The sequence below is a fragment of the Aptenodytes patagonicus genome, chromosome 20 (genome assembly GCF_965638725.1).
Source record: "Aptenodytes patagonicus chromosome 20, bAptPat1.pri.cur, whole genome shotgun sequence".
In the NCBI taxonomy this organism is placed as follows: domain Eukaryota; kingdom Metazoa; phylum Chordata; class Aves; order Sphenisciformes; family Spheniscidae; genus Aptenodytes; species Aptenodytes patagonicus.
Window position 1 is genome coordinate 1,644,391 of NC_134968.1, and position 19,363 is coordinate 1,663,753.

General features: G+C 46.9%; 1 protein-coding gene across 2 annotated transcripts in view; it reads right to left on the minus strand.

Moving 5' to 3' along the window:
- Positions 1 to 19,172, minus strand: part of CDK12 (cyclin dependent kinase 12) — a 28,531-nt gene extending 9,359 nt beyond the window's left edge. For both annotated transcript variants that reach the window (XM_076356934.1, XM_076356935.1), the window contains exons 1-8: positions 17,818 to 19,172; positions 10,757 to 11,641; positions 6,592 to 6,768; positions 4,897 to 5,036; positions 3,479 to 3,649; positions 2,462 to 2,651; positions 1,489 to 1,545; positions 811 to 912 (exon numbers count right to left, since the gene is read on the minus strand). In XM_076356934.1, the coding sequence (XP_076213049.1) occupies positions 811 to 912; positions 1,489 to 1,545; positions 2,462 to 2,651; positions 3,479 to 3,649; positions 4,897 to 5,036; positions 6,592 to 6,768; positions 10,757 to 11,641; positions 17,818 to 18,869 (2,774 nt within the window). In that variant the 5' untranslated portion in view covers positions 18,870 to 19,172. The remainder of the gene's footprint in view (positions 1 to 810; positions 913 to 1,488; positions 1,546 to 2,461; positions 2,652 to 3,478; positions 3,650 to 4,896; positions 5,037 to 6,591; positions 6,769 to 10,756; positions 11,642 to 17,817) is intronic.
- Between the last annotated feature and the right edge of the window lie 191 nt (positions 19,173 to 19,363).

Genomic DNA, 19,363 nt, shown 5'->3' on the forward strand with positions numbered 1-19,363 from the left:
CAGGCACCCGTCCGCTGGAACTGGGCTAACCCCGCACATTTGGCACAGGACGCTGAACAGCAACCGGACCTCACGGCCGGAGTTTCCAGAAGTAATTTATCAGGGCCTGACTTTTACAAACCTTTGTCGTTTGTGTACTAAGGTCTGCTGAAAGTTTACCTGTGAATACCACAATGGGAAGTACGCGCTTTGGGAAATCCAGCACCGCTTCCGAATGCTGAATCCGAGTCTCTGGTTCTGAATCACTTGGGAAATGTTCCATCTTTGTGGCTGAACTGCCCAGACTCCTGTTCACGAGGCTCCCTACCCTACTAGAAACCTGAAATCTCTACTTTAACACGTTTCCTAGATTTAGCTGAAAAAATTAGGTGACAGAGCAATTTGAAGAGGTTACAGAAAAACTCTCTATTAGGTCATTAAAACCATACACTGAAGCTATGACCAGCACAGAGTAAGCTTGTCACCCCTTCTGAACCTAGCGGTACGTCATTATTGAAGGTTGGTTGGTTTGGTTTTTAAATAGCAAGAATAGATACCTTTTATGCTCTCACATGTGAATACCAAGAAAAGTCTCATTCTAGGAGTTTTTACTAAATGGTATAGCTTTAGTTAGGCGACACACACGTATTTCCTCAAAGCACAGAATTCTGAAAGTATTCCTACACTACCACAACACACTTTGCCTAGCTGGAACAGGTCCAGCTTCAGAAATGAGCACAAATCAAAGACTACCTTCCATTAGAACTATTCTATTCATGTGCTGATATTCACAGCCCAAACGGGACAAAAGATACAAAACCCGGCACTTACCCACAGCTCCACACATCTATGGCTGGTGTGTAACGCTCCTCACCTAGCAGCAATTCTGGAGGTCGATACCATAACGTAATGACTTTATTTGTGTATGGACGGCTGGAATGCAAGGTACAAATATAAACTGATGACAAGAACCACAAAACCCTTACAAACTGTAATTATTACTTCCAAACTGCAGAGTTAGGCACGTAAGTAGAAGCAGTGGGCTTTCAAGTGTCTAGACTTCCATAGCACCTGCCTGAGTTAAATAAAGCCGATGAGATATCACAGATTTTACAAGTCTGCCTGAGTGCACGAGACAGTAAGCTGTAGGTACCCAAGACTGAAAAATCCTGACCTGCAACAGGCAGCGGCAGGCTGCCATGACCGAATAGTGACTGATCTCAACTGATCTCAGAGCAAAACGTGGTCTGTGGCAGGTCCATGGCAAGCAGAGAAGATGTTTTGGTTCCTTATCGGCTGGTTTGTCTAATGAAAGGCTATTAATACCAGCCAGGAGTGTATTTTTTCTGACAGCTGGAGCTGCGTTATAGCACTTACACCATACTGGAAATCATTCCTCAGGCAATGCCAGGACTTCCAAGCAAAGGGACTATGTGGACATTAGGTGGGATGAGCTCCTTTCTTCTTATGTAAACCATTTCCCCCTTCCTCCACCCCGCTATGCCTCACCTCTCCTCCGAGCTGTAGAGTCGGGCGAGTCCAAAATCTGCGAGTTTGATTTGCCCACTGAAAGACAAAAAAAAACCAGTCACTGGTTTGAATCACAGCTGGGCTCGCATGCTGCAAGCAGTAAAAGGTAAGGAAATCCCCCCCATGTAGTAGAAAGGCCTAGCAAAGCAATGTTTGCAGTAATTACTTTTGGATATGCCAGTCTTAATTTTTCAAACCCTATTTAATGCTTCAAAGAAAGAGGAAAAAAAAAAAAAGCAGTAATTCAGACTCATCTCTATCACAAAACCTTCCCAACAGACCAATGTCCCAGAGAAATTTTTTAGATGGATATCCAGACATGTGGATGCAATTATGCGCAGTATTATTCTCACAGGCTCCAAGTTTTCTTATGGGTATCCAGATAAAGACTTGAGAATTAACAGCAAACGAGTAATTGTTATGTATTCTGTGATGAACTACGTTACTGCCAAACATTGCTATCTAGAGAAGAGAGAGCATTCATGGAGGACTGCTACTTCCTACCTTAAACCTCAGTGGTTTCTCTGCATACAAGCACTTCCAATAAACAGTATTTTTGCCAAAACACCATGGAGACCAAGTGCATACAGAGACCCATTCACTTCAAGTCAACGTGAAAGAAAGTTAACTGTAAGGAGCTGCAAAACGGTGAGCAGAGGGCCTCGCGTGGAGAGACTGCTACCAACAGCAAGTTAAGTAGAAGGTTGTTAGGGTCGTTCACCCTTGCAGCAGGAGCTGTGCTCTCAGCCAGCAGCAGCACCCAGGAAAGCCACCGCTTAATTACCACCATCCGTCACACCACTGGCGGAAACGTGCAGGGTTTATTCCTACAGTGGATCAACACCTCCTGTTCCTAAGCATGCTCAAGGCGAAGACAACTGTGAGCTCTCAGCTGAACCCAGGGAGAGCGCAGGGAAGAGCTTGGACAGAACTGTACCTACTCCCAGGTTACCTGTTGTTCAATAAGATGTTGGAGCACTTAATATCTCGATGAAGGAAATTCTTTTTGTGACAATAATCCAGACCCTCCATTAACTGTTTCATGAAAGACTTGATATGGTCCTCTGAGAAATGTACCAAGCCAGATTCTAGCAGCCCCATTAGGTCATGGTCCATGTACTCAAACACAAGGTAAAAGGCACCTGGTATAATAGAGAGAAGTGATTTAAGACAAGAGAGGAGAGACAAAGAAAAAGGAGGAACGAAAGTAGATTCAATTGTTGACACATTCTTTTTTTGTGCACTGTTGAGTGCGTTCTGCTGGCGTTTTCTTTAACGCAGTCTTGTGATATTTAGGGCTTACTGGGCATCCTAGAAGGTATTTTTTCCTCAAGGGGAGGAAAAAACCAAAACAACTAAGTAGCCCCTCTAATGCATCAAGCTGACATCTGAAATCAAAATATGCCCCCAAAATAAATTCCTTCGAAATCCTGGTCATGTTTACCTATCTGTTTTGTTTTTCCTTTCAAGCTAGTTTGAAGAGACCACTGCTATGCATGGCTTGAACTGATGTTTGTGTTGTTCCCTTCTCTCTCTCATGGAAGGGAAGGCCCCAAACAAAAGCTAGTGGGATGCTAGAACACCCTTCTTCCACAGTGACAGAAGACAGAAAACCTTTCACCCTATCAGTAAGTTTGTTGCCACTAATCAGTGTTAAAAGTGACCCTGTAAAGGCTTTTTTTTCTTTTTTTAAAACTGCTCTTTAGTGACTCTACACGAATGCAATGTATCCTTTCAAGCCCGTGTCTACCTCTGCTCTGCAGTGCGACAACTCATTTTAACTGGAATCCATCCTTTGACGTAAGGCCAAATCCAGATGCCAAACTTGCTGGAACTATGTATCAAGGAGGAATGCAAAAAAGAAAATCTACACCAGAGTTTAGATTTTTAGTTTTACACTAAGAATAAACAAACGGAGTTGCATCACCTCTTTGGCTAATTCAAAACCACACCCTGCAGCAAATACTACCTTTGTCCTTCTTGAAATCCAGTGCATCTTGTTTGTCCGTGACAATTTCCTTCATGTTAACAACACTGCGGTGGATCAGCTGCCGAAGGATTTTGATCTCACGGATGGCCGTGATGGGGAAGCCTTCCTTTTCATTGTCCAGTCGCACCTTCTTGAGAGCCACCAATTCACCTGCCAGAACAAGCCAGCGTCAAAGCCTCTGCACACATCGCTGCTAACAACCCTGTGGGTTTCCAGGGGGAAGTTGAAAGTAGCTATGAGCACAGCCAACATCCACCAAGAAACAGAGCCAGCTTTAGTTACCGCCCTACTAATTTTTGTTACGTTGCTCTGTCAGAAGTTATCACAACTACTCAAGACAGACTACACCAGCGCTCCTCCTAATCTGCTTCAGGGGAAAGTCACACAGGTGAGCTTAAATTTGCCCTGGAAACCACTCTAGTCCTTTTCACAAGCTCTGCTACAATAAAGTCCGACAAAGGCACATTTAAAAAGCAGGGGTTCCGTTGGCACCTATGGCTGCCATAGCTATACCTACCACGACCATCTGACCGTGTGTCAAATTGTACACACAGGGCACACGATTTCACAAGCAGAGAGGGCAGCTGGGCACTAACTCACAGTTACCAGGATTTCAGAGCTTCTCTTCTTTCGCCCGTTTTGAAAACATCTGATGTAAACGCTTATTCCAGGGCTGGAGCCATTTCTAGTTCTACAGGTATTCGTCATTAACTGGCAACACCACTAACGCTGGAATGGGTTTTAAGCACACCCACAGTAACAAGGTGCGCTGGTTTTGGCTGGGATAGAGTTAGTTTTCTTCATAGTAGCTAGTGTGGGGCTATGTTTGGGATTTGTGCTGAAGACAGTGCTGATAACGCAGGGATGTTTTAGTTACTGCTGAGCAGTGCTTACACACAGTCAAGGCCTTTTCTGCTCCTCACCCCACCAGCGAGCAGGCTGGGGGGGCACAAGAAGCTGGGAGGGGACACGGCCGGGACAGCTGACCCCAGCTGACCCAAGGGATATCCCACACCGTATGATGTCACGCTCAGCGTAGAAAGCTGGGGGAAGAAGAAGGAAGGGGGGGGACGTTCGGAGTGATGGCGTTTGTCTTCCCAAGTCACCGTTAGGCGTGATGGGGCCCTGCTTTCCTGGAGATGGCTGAACACCTGCCTGCCCATGGGAAGGAGCGAATGAATTCCTTGGTTTGCTTTGCTTGCGCATGCAGCTTTTGCTTTACCTATTAAACTGTCTTTATCTCAGCCCACGAGTTTTCTCATTTTTACTCTTCCGATTCTCTCCCCCATCCCACAGCGAGCAAGCGGCTGTGCGGTGCTTAGTTGCCAGCTGGGGTTAAATCACGACGCAAGGCCTTAAAGAAGTGGAGTCAATCTGAAGCCACTTGGCATCCTTACCTGTATCCTTGTCCTTGGCTTTGTACACCTGCCCATACGTCCCTTCTCCAATAATCCCAATGATATCAAACTTGTCCACGCAACGCTTCCCCCAGTCGCTTTCCGTCTGTCTCCTTTCCCCATACCGAGGACAACAGATTCTGAAAGAGGGAAGAGGACTGTTAGACACCCGAGTGCTCCACCGCACCGCCATCCCACAGACAACTGCCCATTCGACTGTTTTAGGCCGTACCCTAAAAACAAAAAGCAAGGGTCAGGCACCCTGTCTTTACACTCCTAGCAACTGAGCGTTCAGTAGAGCTTAATGAATTATGCTATATAATCTCAGCCACTCTAGGTAACAGGCACTGCTATACAGGAACACTGTCCTATTTCATTCAGACACTAAAGCGTGCCCACCAGCACACTCTCACTACCAGATCTTTTCACTTCAGTTATGCATTTATCAGCTGCATACCGCTAACAAGCAATACATTGTCCCTCCTGGGGAAATAAGGAGTGCAAAGAGTGGGGGAGACAAGCAAAATAGGTATTACGCCACCTCAATTCCACAGACCTTGAGGTAGCAGAACCATTTCGCTATAGCCTACCTGGGGCACACAGTTAGCTACACAGATTTCTACAAAGATCTCATTATATACTTTTAACTGAGAGTAGCTTGAAGGAGAACCAAACCAGTATCTTTATCTAAAAAATACCAAAGAATTATGCTACAGTAGGACAAAAATCAGTGTTTGGAATCTTTTGCAGAAACGCTGGACATTTGATTTTTATTTAAAACGAAGTGCAGCTAGCACTGTGTGTACAAAATGCCAAGGGAGCTTACTTCCTTGGCAATTGTGTAAATTTTGTCAGCAGGGGAAGTTGTATATACCATGCGACATGACTACTACTCCAATCGTGCACGAAGAAAAGGTGTATGTCTCCTGTTCAGAATAACCAATTCCTAGAAGCACCACGAGCTTTATACGGGGATACTCATCAGGAGGTTTCTTTGGCCTGCAGGCTACAGGCTAAATCGAAAGATGAGAGCGCCTGCAGGGTAGATGTGGCTGGAGATTGAATATGACACACGCCAGCAATTTCTACCATGGAAAGGGTCAAAGGGGAAGACAACGGAACCCGCCACAGCTTCAGTACGACGCCTGAACGGTAGTCTCCATTTGGTGCACAATTTACACAACCTCCTCTTCTTCCCAAACTGCTGTACTGTTAATTCTCAAACAGATGGGGCGAGTGGCCGTCAGCTGCGAGTGGCCCAAATATGAAACAACCCACAGGAAACAGTTAATATACCATACGAAAAAACCAGAAATGTGAACTCGTTTTCTCCACATTTCACTTCCCTCAATAAAGAGGGTACTCAAACGAGTCTGGGGACAAAAGAATTTATAAGACTGAACTAAATCTGGCTAAAGATTTATAACTAAGTGCACGTTAAGTGTTCTCCCCATCCAGTAAATGGTGGGGAGGCTGCTGAGAGCTGGCAAAGCAGCTGCCAGATTCAATTTCAAAAATGACTGCACTTTCAACAGCGCCGTCTCCACACGGAGCACAGGGCATGCAGTCAGCTCTCCTAGGAGTGCTGCAGTATACACTCAAACTTAAAGCTTTGGAAACCTAGACTGACATCTGTGTGAAGAAACAGAAAACCTAACAACTGAAAAAAGCTGAAAAAAAGAAAGCCAGCCTTACTTTGGTCTCTTTTTGAACGGTTGCTGAGGTGGTGTGGCTGCCTTTGGTTCCGGGGAGTCAGGAGGAGATGGATCCCCTCCAGGGAGCTCTGGAGGGAGCGGGAGGTCCGTGAGTAAGTGTCGTGGTCTCTGCTCTCTATCTTTCTTCACAGGTTTTGGAGGAAGAATCTCTTTTGGACTAAACTCCGAAAAGTTAATACAACACAAAAGTCAGACTTACCAGCCAATTAACAAACAAAAAAGTCTACTGTAGGGCCACAGCTCTCTCTTTGAGAACGTAAGGTTAGAAGCCCAAGTTTAAGTGCCAAAACTAGCATAGCCAAGTATGAAACAAACCAGCAAATTTTACAATGATAATACATCAGGAGAGAAGAGCGTTAGGTTTGAACGCATTGTCTTCAAATAAACACACAGCCCTCTGCAACTAGAACTTGCTCCATTTGCACAGATAAGTGGTTATTCTGAGTTTCCTGTAAGACAGTTCAGGTTATCAGCCAGCACCCACGTTCCGACCCTTACTTCCTCTATTTAGTCCACTTATCATAATGAAATTAAATGCAAGACTTGTTAGGGACCACTGTAAATACGAACTCAGAATTAAATCTCTCTACATAAGTAACTTAACTTCTTAGCAAGGACTGAAATGTAGCTCTAACTTATGAGTATCGCTGAGAAACCGAAAGTTGTTTTTTAAAAAAAAAAATCAAGTTACCAATGGCATCAGAAGCTTGGTTTAGACTGGCAAGAGTCTCATAAACAGAACCTAATTTCTCTCTCATGTATGCAGCAGGGAGAATTCCTAGGTCTGAATAGTCAGGAATTCTTCTCCACGCAAATCTCTGCTTCACCAGGAAAAGAAAAAGATTCAGAGATACGAACAACCTTCCAAGGTTCATTTTTAGGGCAGCCAGCAGGAGGTTTGCTGTTTGTCAGCATCACCAGGTCTAACGCTTCAGCACAGAGAACTCTGCATAAATGAACTGATGGAAGTAGGTCATCTTCCCAATTTTTTTATTAGACACTGCCTAATCTGCACGAAAAATCTCTTGTGAAATACAGTTAAGAAAAAAGCAAGATGAAGAAGGATATTATTCTGGAACTGAGCTCTGACATCTTCTGTAAAAGATGGGGGAGCAATCTTATCCCACTGCTAAGAAGTCACCTCGCAGCTGCAGAACTAATCGCACGTCACGCCAGCCTAGACCTCCGGAGGAAAGCGTTCACTGACGGGCACTATTACCAGCGGTACATATCCTAGAAATACCAGAAGTGAGAGCGCTGCACGGGCTGAAGCTCACCCCCATTAACTGCAAATCCTTCACGTGCAGAATGATACCCAGCCGGGTCACTTCACCAAGGCAGAATCCACGTTAAGCCTCAGAAGAGGTTTTTCAAAGCGGGATCTAGACAGCCAGGGCCTACAGCCGCAGGTAGGAGGTGAAAGACTTTGTTCCAGCAGGGCAGATCACCTAGGCTTTGCTTTCTTTATGGCTTTCGTATGTGTATTTGAAGCACTGATCTAATGCCCGGTTCTTACAGATTGAGCGTTCACAGTAACAAAAAAGCAGTCGTTTATCTGACTTCATGTTTAATCCACTTCTAATTGGCAATTCATTCGTTCCCAATAGTATTTAAGTATCTAATAGTATATGCTAAGCTTGGGCCCTTTGACCCCGTCAAAAAGATTCAGCCTTCTTCCAGACACACATCAAAAGCCAACTTCTTGGCAAGACTTCTTGGGAAGGGTGAAGGTGTGCTTGTAGGTTTAACCTGCAGGTGCCCAGCCTTCCAGGAGGTCCTTCCTCTCCCTCTTACCAAATAGTTACCATTTTCTTGCTGACACACTGTTATCTGTGCTTAGTTAATCTATCTGCATACCAGCACTAGCGCTACTAGATGGTTACTGTAACTTTAATTACCCCCAGAACGTTTGGACATTTCACCAGGCATTTCTTTCAAAGTGAGAAAGCTAAACAGACCCTTCAGAGCTGCCCAAGCAGAAAAACGACAAAGTGTGAACGCCAGCTGCCTAACAAAGACTCCTAGAAGCTACCTCCCTTCTTCCCCTCCCCTAAAATAGCAGGAATGCCATCAGCCAGGTCTGCATTTTTAACTATGTTAGTGCCGTGAACGGTCAAACAGATATTTCCAGGAACCTACGCAAGCTGTGCAATCCGAGTGCAACATCAGACACGTACAAAGTTTGTACCACTTGCTTCTAAACAGCTTTTCCCCTCCTCCTGCTACACCTCCCGCCAGGTGAAGCGACCCACGGTGCACCTTGGCTGCTGCGAAGTCTAAAAGCGTTATAGACAGATGATAAGTCTTGAGAGCTCGGCAAGCATCAAGAAAGGTTAAGGAGTCTCTAACTGAACGAGGAGCGTTTTGTACTTGGACACTTCAAAGCACGTTTCCAAATCCTATGCTTACCACGGTCTCAGAGCTGGAGCGTTCTCCCGGTCTCAGCACATGAAAACAAAAGTCTAAGAAAAGTTCTGTTCATCGATACAAAGGCAGTTGATTAAGAGTGAGCTTCTGTACACCGTCAGTGCCATACGCAACTGTCACTAGACTCAGCAAAACGAAGCGGGATTTCCTGTCCTTTTATTGGGAAAAAGTGACTGTAAATCCATTTACTAAGCTTAGCAACCAGCTGTATTACTGCCCACACTCCTAAGTTCATAGTGATGGCAGAGATAAAACACACTTTTACAAAACTAAGCCACACCTGGGTGGTAAAAAAGAGCTCTAGGTGTGAGTGGCTAAAAAAACAAAATACAGTTTTCGCAGGACAATTTCTGTGTTTGGAAATAAGGGAACACAGCAGCGGAATCTTGCTTAGACTGGCACGTGAGTTGGGAAAAACCTGCAATCTGTTAAAAGCTACTGCTCATCACAGGTACATTTAAACTAAATAGATATTTGCTGAACAACATGACACAGCTTAGGAGGGGCACCATAAACACGCACGAGCCTAACTTTTACGTTGATCGCAGTGACAACGTTACCCTAATATACATCGATACCAGGACAAACCATGAAAATCAATTAAATGAATCCGAGTATGTAACACACTGTGTTCACTTCAACCACAGGGTAATTATAGCAAGTCGTAAGTATCGTGTAACACACTATTCATTAAAAAACATGCTTTACTAACCAATGAGATACCTAGTACATCTTTAGCGATGGCTGGAAAGATAAAGTTGTTAGGGAACTAGAGGCTAAGCAGATCAAGTAGGAAAAAAAAAAAAATATCAGTGATGACCTTACGTTAACAGCACTACAACATACTAACAGCTACAAAAGGGGGGGAAAAAAAAAAAAGATTTGTTTTTCTTCTTCTCCACCTCCATTTTGGATATTCTGTTCCTTCCCCCTCTTCCCCCCCACAGCAAGGCTTTTCAGACAAGTTCATATTAGAAGCCAAGACCACCACCAGCCAAGACCCAGAGCAGCGAGAGCTACAATTACAGGACAGAATTAAGTCGGCATGTTTTGATTAGAAATGACAGGAAACAGAAAGTTGAAGTAGGTGCAGTTTCACTCTTTCATTTTTAAACTCTTTTTTCAAACAAACAATACCTACTTCTTAAGCAGTAAGGATTGTATTAATTATTCAATAGTTAAGACAATACTTAAGTTAAACCAATGCCATTTTTTACATGCGGGCATAGCCTGCACGTTCGACGAATTTGGAAGAGAAACAGCTCTGGTTTGTGTTCTTGTATTGGAATTGTTAAGCTCTTTCCTCTTACTGAAGTACAGGTTTTGGAGGAATTAGACAAAAAAGCAATTTCAAAATAAGCCTGTGCAAATGGCTGCAACACAAAGGGGTGCATAATTCCAGATCCGTGTTTCATTACTGTGATAAATATGAACGAAGAGCGACGTGAAACCTTTACTAACCAGCATTAAACCAGCAGCCAAACCTCTCTTTCTCACCGAGATAAGATGTAACTACCTGCACAGGATCATAAAACTCTCCACGTAAACCTGACAAGGCCAAAACCAGGAATGGCCGTGCAATAATGCTTTTATACCAGCGGCATAGTCCTCAGCATACCCTGCAGGATAAGCTAGTAACTGTCAAACTAACCAAAAGAATCTGTTTATTTCAACGTTTTGCTTTTAAATGCAAACAGGATGCTCTTGTGTGACCTTACCTATCCAAGTCATCTTCCCCAACTAAAATAGGGGGGAGCGGAAGCGGAGGCAACGTTGAAGTTTTCAGGTGTGGGATAGCAGCCGTCACAGACACTTGTGTTTTTGTAGCGACTTGGACAGAGGACTGAGAGTTCACCTGAGAGGATAAAGTAGACGTCCTTGGGTGGGCAGAAGATGGCAAAGACGTTGGGGCTGAAGTAGGGACCTGAACGGGAGTCAGTTGGGATGGTGGCAAAGGTGGAACAGCAGGTGATGGCGGCAAAGGCGGCAACGGCGGAGTTGGAGGTGGTGGTGTGGTTGTCGGCAGAGGTGGAGGAGGCGATTTTATTGAGGGTAGTGGGGGTGGAATCTCCTTCTCTGCTGCCTCTGTCTCTTTTGGAGATAGGAGGTCCTCTGCCGCTGCTACAGGCTTCGAGTCTTTTGTTCCCGTCTGTTTTGAATCTCTAACTGGAACAGGATGTTTCCTCTCAGAGTTCTCCTCTGCCTTGATTTTTGTCGTCTCTGCAGGGGCTTTAGTCTCTGCATTCGTATACAGTAAATTAACTAATTCTGTATCTGAAGATGATTTTTCAGACTTAACAGTTTTGATGACCTTTTTAGACTCTGTTCCAGACTCCTTAAGTTCAGCTAAGCTGTTCTCCTTCCTAGACAGGAAAACAGGTGAGCCCTTTGCCTCCTTCCCATCCACCTTGGCTGCAGCTGCTGCCGCTGCCGCTCGCTCCTTTTTCTTCCTGCTGAGTTCTGCCCCCAGACTGGAGTTCAGCGGTAGCCTTGTCGGTGATATACTGGAATGGCGACTGCGTGACCCAGACCTCTGCTTTTTACTGTGAGATGATGAGTGTCTTGAGTACCCAGGACTTCGGCTTCGGGACTTCACAGACTTCCTGTGGAGAGAAAAGGGAGAAGATAAACAAACGAAGCATCTCTCAACCTCTGCGCTACACACCAACATCAATAGCTCTCTCTGAAAACAATTAGAATCCATTATTTGTCAACTAAGTTCACACAGTCCATAACGCCTGTCAGGAGAGACTAAAGCTACTGAAACGAGTTTATTGACTAAAGCAGTACAAGTTTCAGGTCATCATCCAGCCTTCCGATGTCAGGACTACCCTCACAATCATACCGTTAAGACAGAAATGAAGGATCAAGATTGGACAAGCCTCAAGGTAAAGACGAGATCACAGATGCACGCACTAAACAGAAGACTTCAGTCGAGAGGATGAGCTGGCAGTTTTACGAATCTTTCACAGTAATTATGTACAACTTTAAAGGAAACAACGGATAAAATATGACTGCCCTCACGGGAATGCCGCCTCAGGAAACATCTCACTTCAAGCTAATTTTTCCTCTGGTTCTTTTACTACCATCAGAACTCAAATTTGCATACTGTGATTCAGGAGAAGAAAAAAACAACCCAGGAATTTTAATTCTGTTTGAGGTATGTCCAGAGGGTCTCAGTCTTCCTCTACAATAAATGGGCTCTAAATTAGGTATATATGCAGAAATAAGAAAACCACACTGAAAGTCTATGTTGTGATGCAAGCAACAAGGCTGGAAACACCTCACGCCATCGGGGTATGCACCGTGAGCACGGGGTGAACCCAGTCAGAAGACGGCAGTAACCACAAGCTGACCGGAGACTGATGTGGAAACAAGATAAAAAAATAAAATGGAACTGGAAACTGGTGCTTCCAGTGTCCACGTCAAAGTTACCGACAAGACAGAACCGTTTCCTCCACTTCAAGGGGAACTAGGATTTTGCAGGTTGTGAGACAGCATACTTCAACTGTACACGTGGTAGGCTCCGATGGGTTTAGAAGCTGCGTGAGCCAACAGGAGAATGAGAAATTTTGAGATCAGACCCTATGAACACTATAATAGAATCTATGCTCAAAGTTTATTTTTATTCTGTGATGTATTAGTCAGAACATACCTAGTTTTGAAAACACGGAACTCTCTCAAAACACAGTTCCACAGTAGTTATGAAAAACACCTAATAGCAAGCAGGTTTAAACACAGTAGATGCTGGGTCGCTTGTAACCATACTCGGAACGTAATTAACAAGATCTAAACTGTTTACAGCGCTACACAATATTATCCTGAGACAACAAACATTCGGAAAATAAACTGGAGAACTGAGACAGACTAACGCAAAGTTCCTCGCCAGGCACCACCAGCACCTTCAAGGCTGGACACAGTTGCGATTGCACGGGAGGGGAAGGGTCTCGCTGCGCAGCGGTGTGGAGTTTAACAGAACCCTCTTCCCTTGCTACTCCCAGCGCAAGCACTCTGCCCTCTCACTAGTAAGTACAACCCCAAACCTCGTGCTAACAGTGGCCAGAGAACACTACGACTGTAGGTAGTCCTTACCTTTAGACTTACAAAATAAATACACAACCAGAAGGAGGAAAGAAAGTGTCATCTGAAGTCGCTCAACTATTTTCCTCTTCAACACACTGTTCTGTAACGGGAACGCTGCCTCAGGATCGTCTCCTTTTCCAAGGTTTCCGCTTAACGAATTAACGGTCTCGGACGCAGCTTACCACTTGGATAGCAGTTCACCTGCCGCAGCCCAGTGCAAAGTTGCCAGGAGCTGAAGAAGCCGTTACGTTTTCACTATGCTCAAAGGCATTCGCAGGCTAAGGAAAACATTCCTAATGAATCCTGTAGGATGTAGTTTACTGCAACCACAAATAGTTCGGGGGTTAGCATTCCCTATTACAATTCTTTCAGGATGGACTGTTTTAAGATGCTGCGATACTCAGTTTCCTGCTCCCCGTCTCCCGTCCTTCCCCATGATTACCCCACAACAGTTATTCCAATTCAACTGGCTGCAGAGCAACGTTCTCGACAAGATCACTCAGCAGATCTGGCATAAACGTCTCTAAAAGTGCAATTTTACCTTATTTTTAAGTGCTACATTAGACATGCAGCCACCAGACACACCCGCATGGACACAAGCAAGGGAAAGGTAACGCTGGAGGAAGCGGTGGGGTGCGCAGACGGAGCACGCGGCTCAGGGTAGGACCCTCTTACGCAAGGGTTGCTGCGGAAGGAGCTGCACCGCGGAACCAGCGCTTCCAACCTGACGAGGGCTGGGGATGACTCCCTGACCTTCCATCAGCAAATATACATGCTCCCCTGTTCCACCAGGACTAAATCCACTAATTCCCTTCCAGTAGTCTTCTCCGCTCCTCACGCTTTCTCCCTTCAGTTGTCTAATGATAATTACCTATAGTTATTCTACAAAGAGCTGTTGTTTCTAAGCCTGTTTTCCAGCTTGGTGTTTACGGCTTCTTTGTCAGACCTGAAAAAGGCACCGCATCCAGAAGCTTGTCTGCTTTCCCAGCTGTATCAGCGCAGCCAGCAACAGACCACGCTACGACAAATCTTACCTCACATCATTAGACCATCAACAGCCTCAACACCGCTACTGCGCTTGCTGAGGGGCGGTCTTCCACGGCAACGCTTGCTTTTATCACCGCTGGATATCTCCAAAAAGACGCAATAAGACAGAAGATGCACAGGCAGATTTTGCTTTTTAAACATACTCTTCCCATCCTCTGGAACGGTCTTTCTGTGGCTTTACCTGCAGCCGGTTAGTTAGCACTTTTACCCCTTTCACCCTTAACGTGCGTTGAGGCAACATTCTACAGCTTACTTGCTTTGCTAAGATTATCAGGGGTGGGCGGGGGGCAATTCAGTCTCACGTGAAGTTCCTTCCCTGGATAAAAATGCTCTGGGGTTAAAAAACACCTTGTTGCCTCTCTAGCACGGGAAACTAGAAATACAAGACACTAACCATGATGACTGTGAATTAACATGAAGAAGTCAGAGATGAATGCTCATCTAAAAATAAAAAAATAAAAAAAAAAGCGTTATTAGATTAATTTAACTGATACAATCAGAAGATTAGAACAGTCTTTGGAAGAGGGAATGTTAGAACCCTCCAGACCTCCTCATGCTGAAAACGAGCACGGCTAATAGCCGTTAGCAGAGGTGACCCTGAATCGGTTGGCAGAACAAAGCCCCACATCTACGTCCTTCCATATTATTCACTATACAAACTCCTAGGAACACCTACAGACATTAAAACATTTTACCTGCTCCAAGCCACAACAGAAGTTAAGAGTAAAGTGCAAACTAGTATCTGGGAAGGCTGACCGCACGCCCCGTGCTCTAACCGCTCAGGAAACAAGCTCAGACAGAAGGCCAGCGTTTCTTATTTATGAACGCCCGACAACCTTTTGCCGCGGCAAGGATCTGCGTAACAGTGGCCACTACTACAGCACGTGCACACACTCACACTTTGCTGCTATACTTAGTACAGAGCACAACCCACCTTCAGCAAGCTGAAGGACCCTGGAATTTCTTCTTCCAGTTTTAGCTGCAACGACAACAGTTGCTACAAGGAATGGCAAGCCACATCTGTTGTTTTCCCTACTGACCAAATCATCCTCATTTCCTCCTAAATTGAAAGCAAGTTGTTTTGCACAGCCATTTGAAATGCAAACACTCCGTATTTTCTCCAATCAGCACAGCACATTGATTCAGTTTCCTAACACTGTATTTTGGACACGGAGATTAAAGAAAACACAGAATGCACTAAAAATACCCTGTATTGTCAGTCAGTGGAAATAATTCAGTGTCCCAGAAAAGCCTGCGTTACCTCCTCTGAAGAATTTAAGCCATAGTCAGATGTTCACTGCCTAAGTGAGTGTGCCAGTTAAAGACGTTTTCTCTCCCAAGCTGTTCCTGCCCCTCCGCAGGAGCCAACAGAAGCGACCATGCAGTCACTCCCCAGCTACTCGGGTGCAAAGTCAGCTGCCTCCGTTTACGCGCTCATCTGCAGCAGATCAACCAAAGCTGGCCTCAGCGAAGCTGGCAAGGAAGGCTCAGCCCATCCACTCCTTCGGGGGAGCTCCTGAACAGCCGTCAGCAGAGGGGCAGCCCCACCTTTGGCTTTGGAGCGGACGTTTGACCATAAACGTACACCAACCGCCTCACCCTACAGACCAACAATGAATTACAACTTACAGTTCGCCTAACGTATGGGAAACACATTAAATTCCCTCTGTCCCTTCACTAGAATCACTTCAGGTGGATGTTCTCTGAAGGCATAATCCGTATTTTTTGTTCTGCTTTAAAAGAATATATCACACAGTCAGGAAGTTATCTGCCCAGCAAAGAGAGAAGAGTAGCAGGTTATCAATTGAAGTCAGAGATTCAAAGAACCCAGTACAAGCTGAGCGTAAACAGTAAGTAACCTTTGGAATCTATTTTGGTTTGGGGTCCAGCATTTTGTCAGTGAGTCAAAGATGCCCTTAAAAAGTTTCTTACGCGGGTACGCAAGTTCAGGGAAGCAGCGCAAAGCGCTTCAAAGTTGCTCCCATAATTAAGATCAGGAAAAGAGAACAACTGCTTGATTTCTCAAGTCAGAAGCAACCAGCCGTTTACAGAAAGAGTAAGCTTCAGGTTCGCCTGGGAAGTGGAGTAACCTGGGGGGAAAGAAACCGCCTCTTCGTATGCCAGTCCAGTTTCCACGTGGTTTCTCCCTGGTTAGGGCTGAACATGGACATTTAACAGGTGCCACGATACACAACTGCATCATGAAGTACACACACGTTTCCTACTACTGTATTCTTACTCTTCCAAAAGCATTAGCAAATACCGCGTAAGAGCAGTGCCACCAGGGCAAAAAGAACTGAGGGGAGGGAGAAGACAGACATCCCTCAGCACCCCTCAGGTGTGCACAGAGAAAACGGGGCAGAGGAGAAACAGCCTGAAGGAAATTTTCGCTATGTAAAATCACAGCAGAATAAGTAGATTTTACGTAACAGCTTCCAGGGTGCTAAACCCAATACACCTCTCTTACAGCAAGGACAAAGGCACCCTTTCAAGCCCACTGTGGAAGACAGTATTCCTGAAGTTAAGAGAAGAGCTCTAGTAACGAAGGCCGAATTCCAAGAGCCCCGAGTTCTTTGGGAACTGCTAATCACATAAATGCGCTCTGGAGGCAGCCTCTTCACTCGCAGCTCCTGTTTGGACCAGAGGATGCAGCACAGCTAACACAGCGCAGAGCATTTCTATAGCGATTACATTCCAGGTCACATCTTAATTGCCATGGAGCTACAACCAAAGCTTCACAGCACCCATGGTGACAACTGGAAACTCACTTAACATAAGCTGAAGCTAGGAAAAAAAAAAAGAGTCAACATTAGACTATGTATTCGTGCATATAACAGGATGATTAACGAACATCTGAAATAAAACACACAGAACTACCTTCAAATAACAGTTTCCTTCTGTAGCAAGGTTACTGACTAAAGAAAAAAAAAAAAAGAGAGAGAAAGTTATAGTTAAGCCAAAATACAGCTGGTTCCTACTTGCCCTTCCAGAATGCCCCGATTTCAGAATGGAAGCAAGCAACTCTAGCAGTGAGAAAAGAAAGTTTAGGCCAGAAAGATGGAGTTTACATGTGGTCACCTCTAATTCAAGGAAAGAGAAGAGACAAGTCAGTTCAGAAAGAGCAAAATACACTCAAAACAAGCCACCCTCCTGAAAAGCGTGATCAAGTTTCCACACGTAGTAAACAGAAAAAGGCTTCCAGAAATAGGTGAAAACATTCTCCCTGGCTGAACTCCTCGCCAGGGGAGTGCACTAGATCCCGCATCGGGAGCTGAACGGCTCCGTCTCCCGCAGAGGCTCGGAGCGCAGCCCTCCCCAGGAGCCTCGGCCCTTCTGCAGGGGCCACCTCCAGAGGTGGGTGTAATTTAATCCCAGGAGCTCATTCAGCCCTAGGCCTCTCTGCTGAGAGCCAACATGGACGCTGCCTACCGCCAGTCAGGGAGGTGTTTTCCAAAGCATGGACACCATTTTAAAGGGGATTGCCATCAACCCACCCAAAGCAATTCCACACAAATCGCTCTGCGACCAAATCAGGCACGATGAGGAAGGGGGTTAACCCCTCCCGTGCCCAGAGCCACCCCCGACGACCACCCCCAAAAACACTCCCCCCGTTGCCCGGGGCGAGGAAGGCAACACAGAGAGCACGCACCTGGCGATGGGGCTTCGGCTCACAGACCGCTTCGCGGCGAAAGGGCTGCTGGAGCGCCGTCGGCCGTAAGGGCTGGGTGACCTCCCGCTGTACGACCCGCTGCCTCTCTCGTAGCTCGAGGAGCGCCTCCTGTTATAGGGACTTATGGACCTCTGCCGCCGGCTGTAAGGGCTGGGAGAGCGAGTGTTCGACTGGTAAGCCACGGGCTCCTTGTAGGGTGGGCTGATCGACTGCCGGCGCGAGGAGCCGCCGGGGCTCTTCCTGTAGGGATCGTAGTTACTGGATGTGTGAGAGCGGGGAGGGCTGAGATCGTACTCCTGGATGTAGGAGGCTCCTGAGGGGCTGTCATCCAATTTAGGGCTGTCGGACCACTTTCTGTGAGGACTTCTGGATTTCCGCTTCGGACTGTCAACTGTTTTGTAACTTTTTGGAGCATCCCTTTTCCGATGGCTTTTACCGCGCTCTTTGTGGCTGGACTTGAGCTCCCGATCCTTCCTGGATTTCTCCTTGTGCGCTTTGGCTGACCGAGACTCCTTGTTGCTACTCTTTGAGGACAGCGACTTCGGGTGCTCCTCGCTTTCGAGGAGTCTCTTGGAGGATCCCGATATTCTCTCCTTGGTGGACCCGGACCTGCTGGATGCCTCCAGGCTCTTTTCTAACTTCCTCTCTTTTTCTGCCTGTTTGCTCTTCATCAGCTCACGAATGCGCTTGTGCTGGTGGTGCCGGTGCTTCTGTATCCTCTCGCTCCTGTCCGCCCTCCTTTCCTCGTTCTCCCTCCTGTCCAGCTTGAGGGCCACATCATCCGAGAAGGTATCCGAGTCTGAACTGATGTCGTCATACTCCACCAGCGGCTTGATCATCGCGCCCAAGGGTGCCGCTGTCTCCTGGGCCGCCAGCGGTGACTCCTTGGAGTGCCTGGACTTATGCCTCTTGTGCCTGGAGGCCAGCCGGTGCCTCTCCTTGCTGTTCGAACTCCCGCTGCCAGGCGCGTGCTGCGAGGACCCCCCGCCGCCCCCATCCTTCTTGCCCCCATGTCTCTCCGGATTTGGCATTCCTCCTCCACTGTGCTCGAGAGAGGGGAGGGGGGGAATCCTCCAAAACCCCCAAACTTCAAACTTCCTCAGCGCCCGCTCCTCGCACCATTCACCCCGGCCTCGGCCCTCCCTGCCGCCAACACCCCCTCCTACATGGGGAGCGGGGCAGGGAGCGCGGCCCCGCGGCGCCTCGAGGCCCCCGGAGAAGGCGGAAGGGGGGCAGGAACCGGGAGGGGAGGGGGAAGGGCACCGGCCTCACCGCCTCATCCGAGGGGCCCAGGCCCGGAGGGCAGCGCCGCCGCGGGGGCGCCCCGGGAAGGCGGGGCCTGGGCCCGCGATCCCTCCCCACCCCCTCAGCACCGGGCGCCCGGGCCCCGCGGGCCGCCGCGCGGGTCCCTCAGCCGGAAGGTCCGCCGGGCGCTGCCGCCGCCGCCCGCGCCCCCCTGCCCTGCCCGGCCCGGCCCGGCCCGCCGCGCCCCGCCGCCGCCCCCCGCTCACTTCCCAAAGCGAAA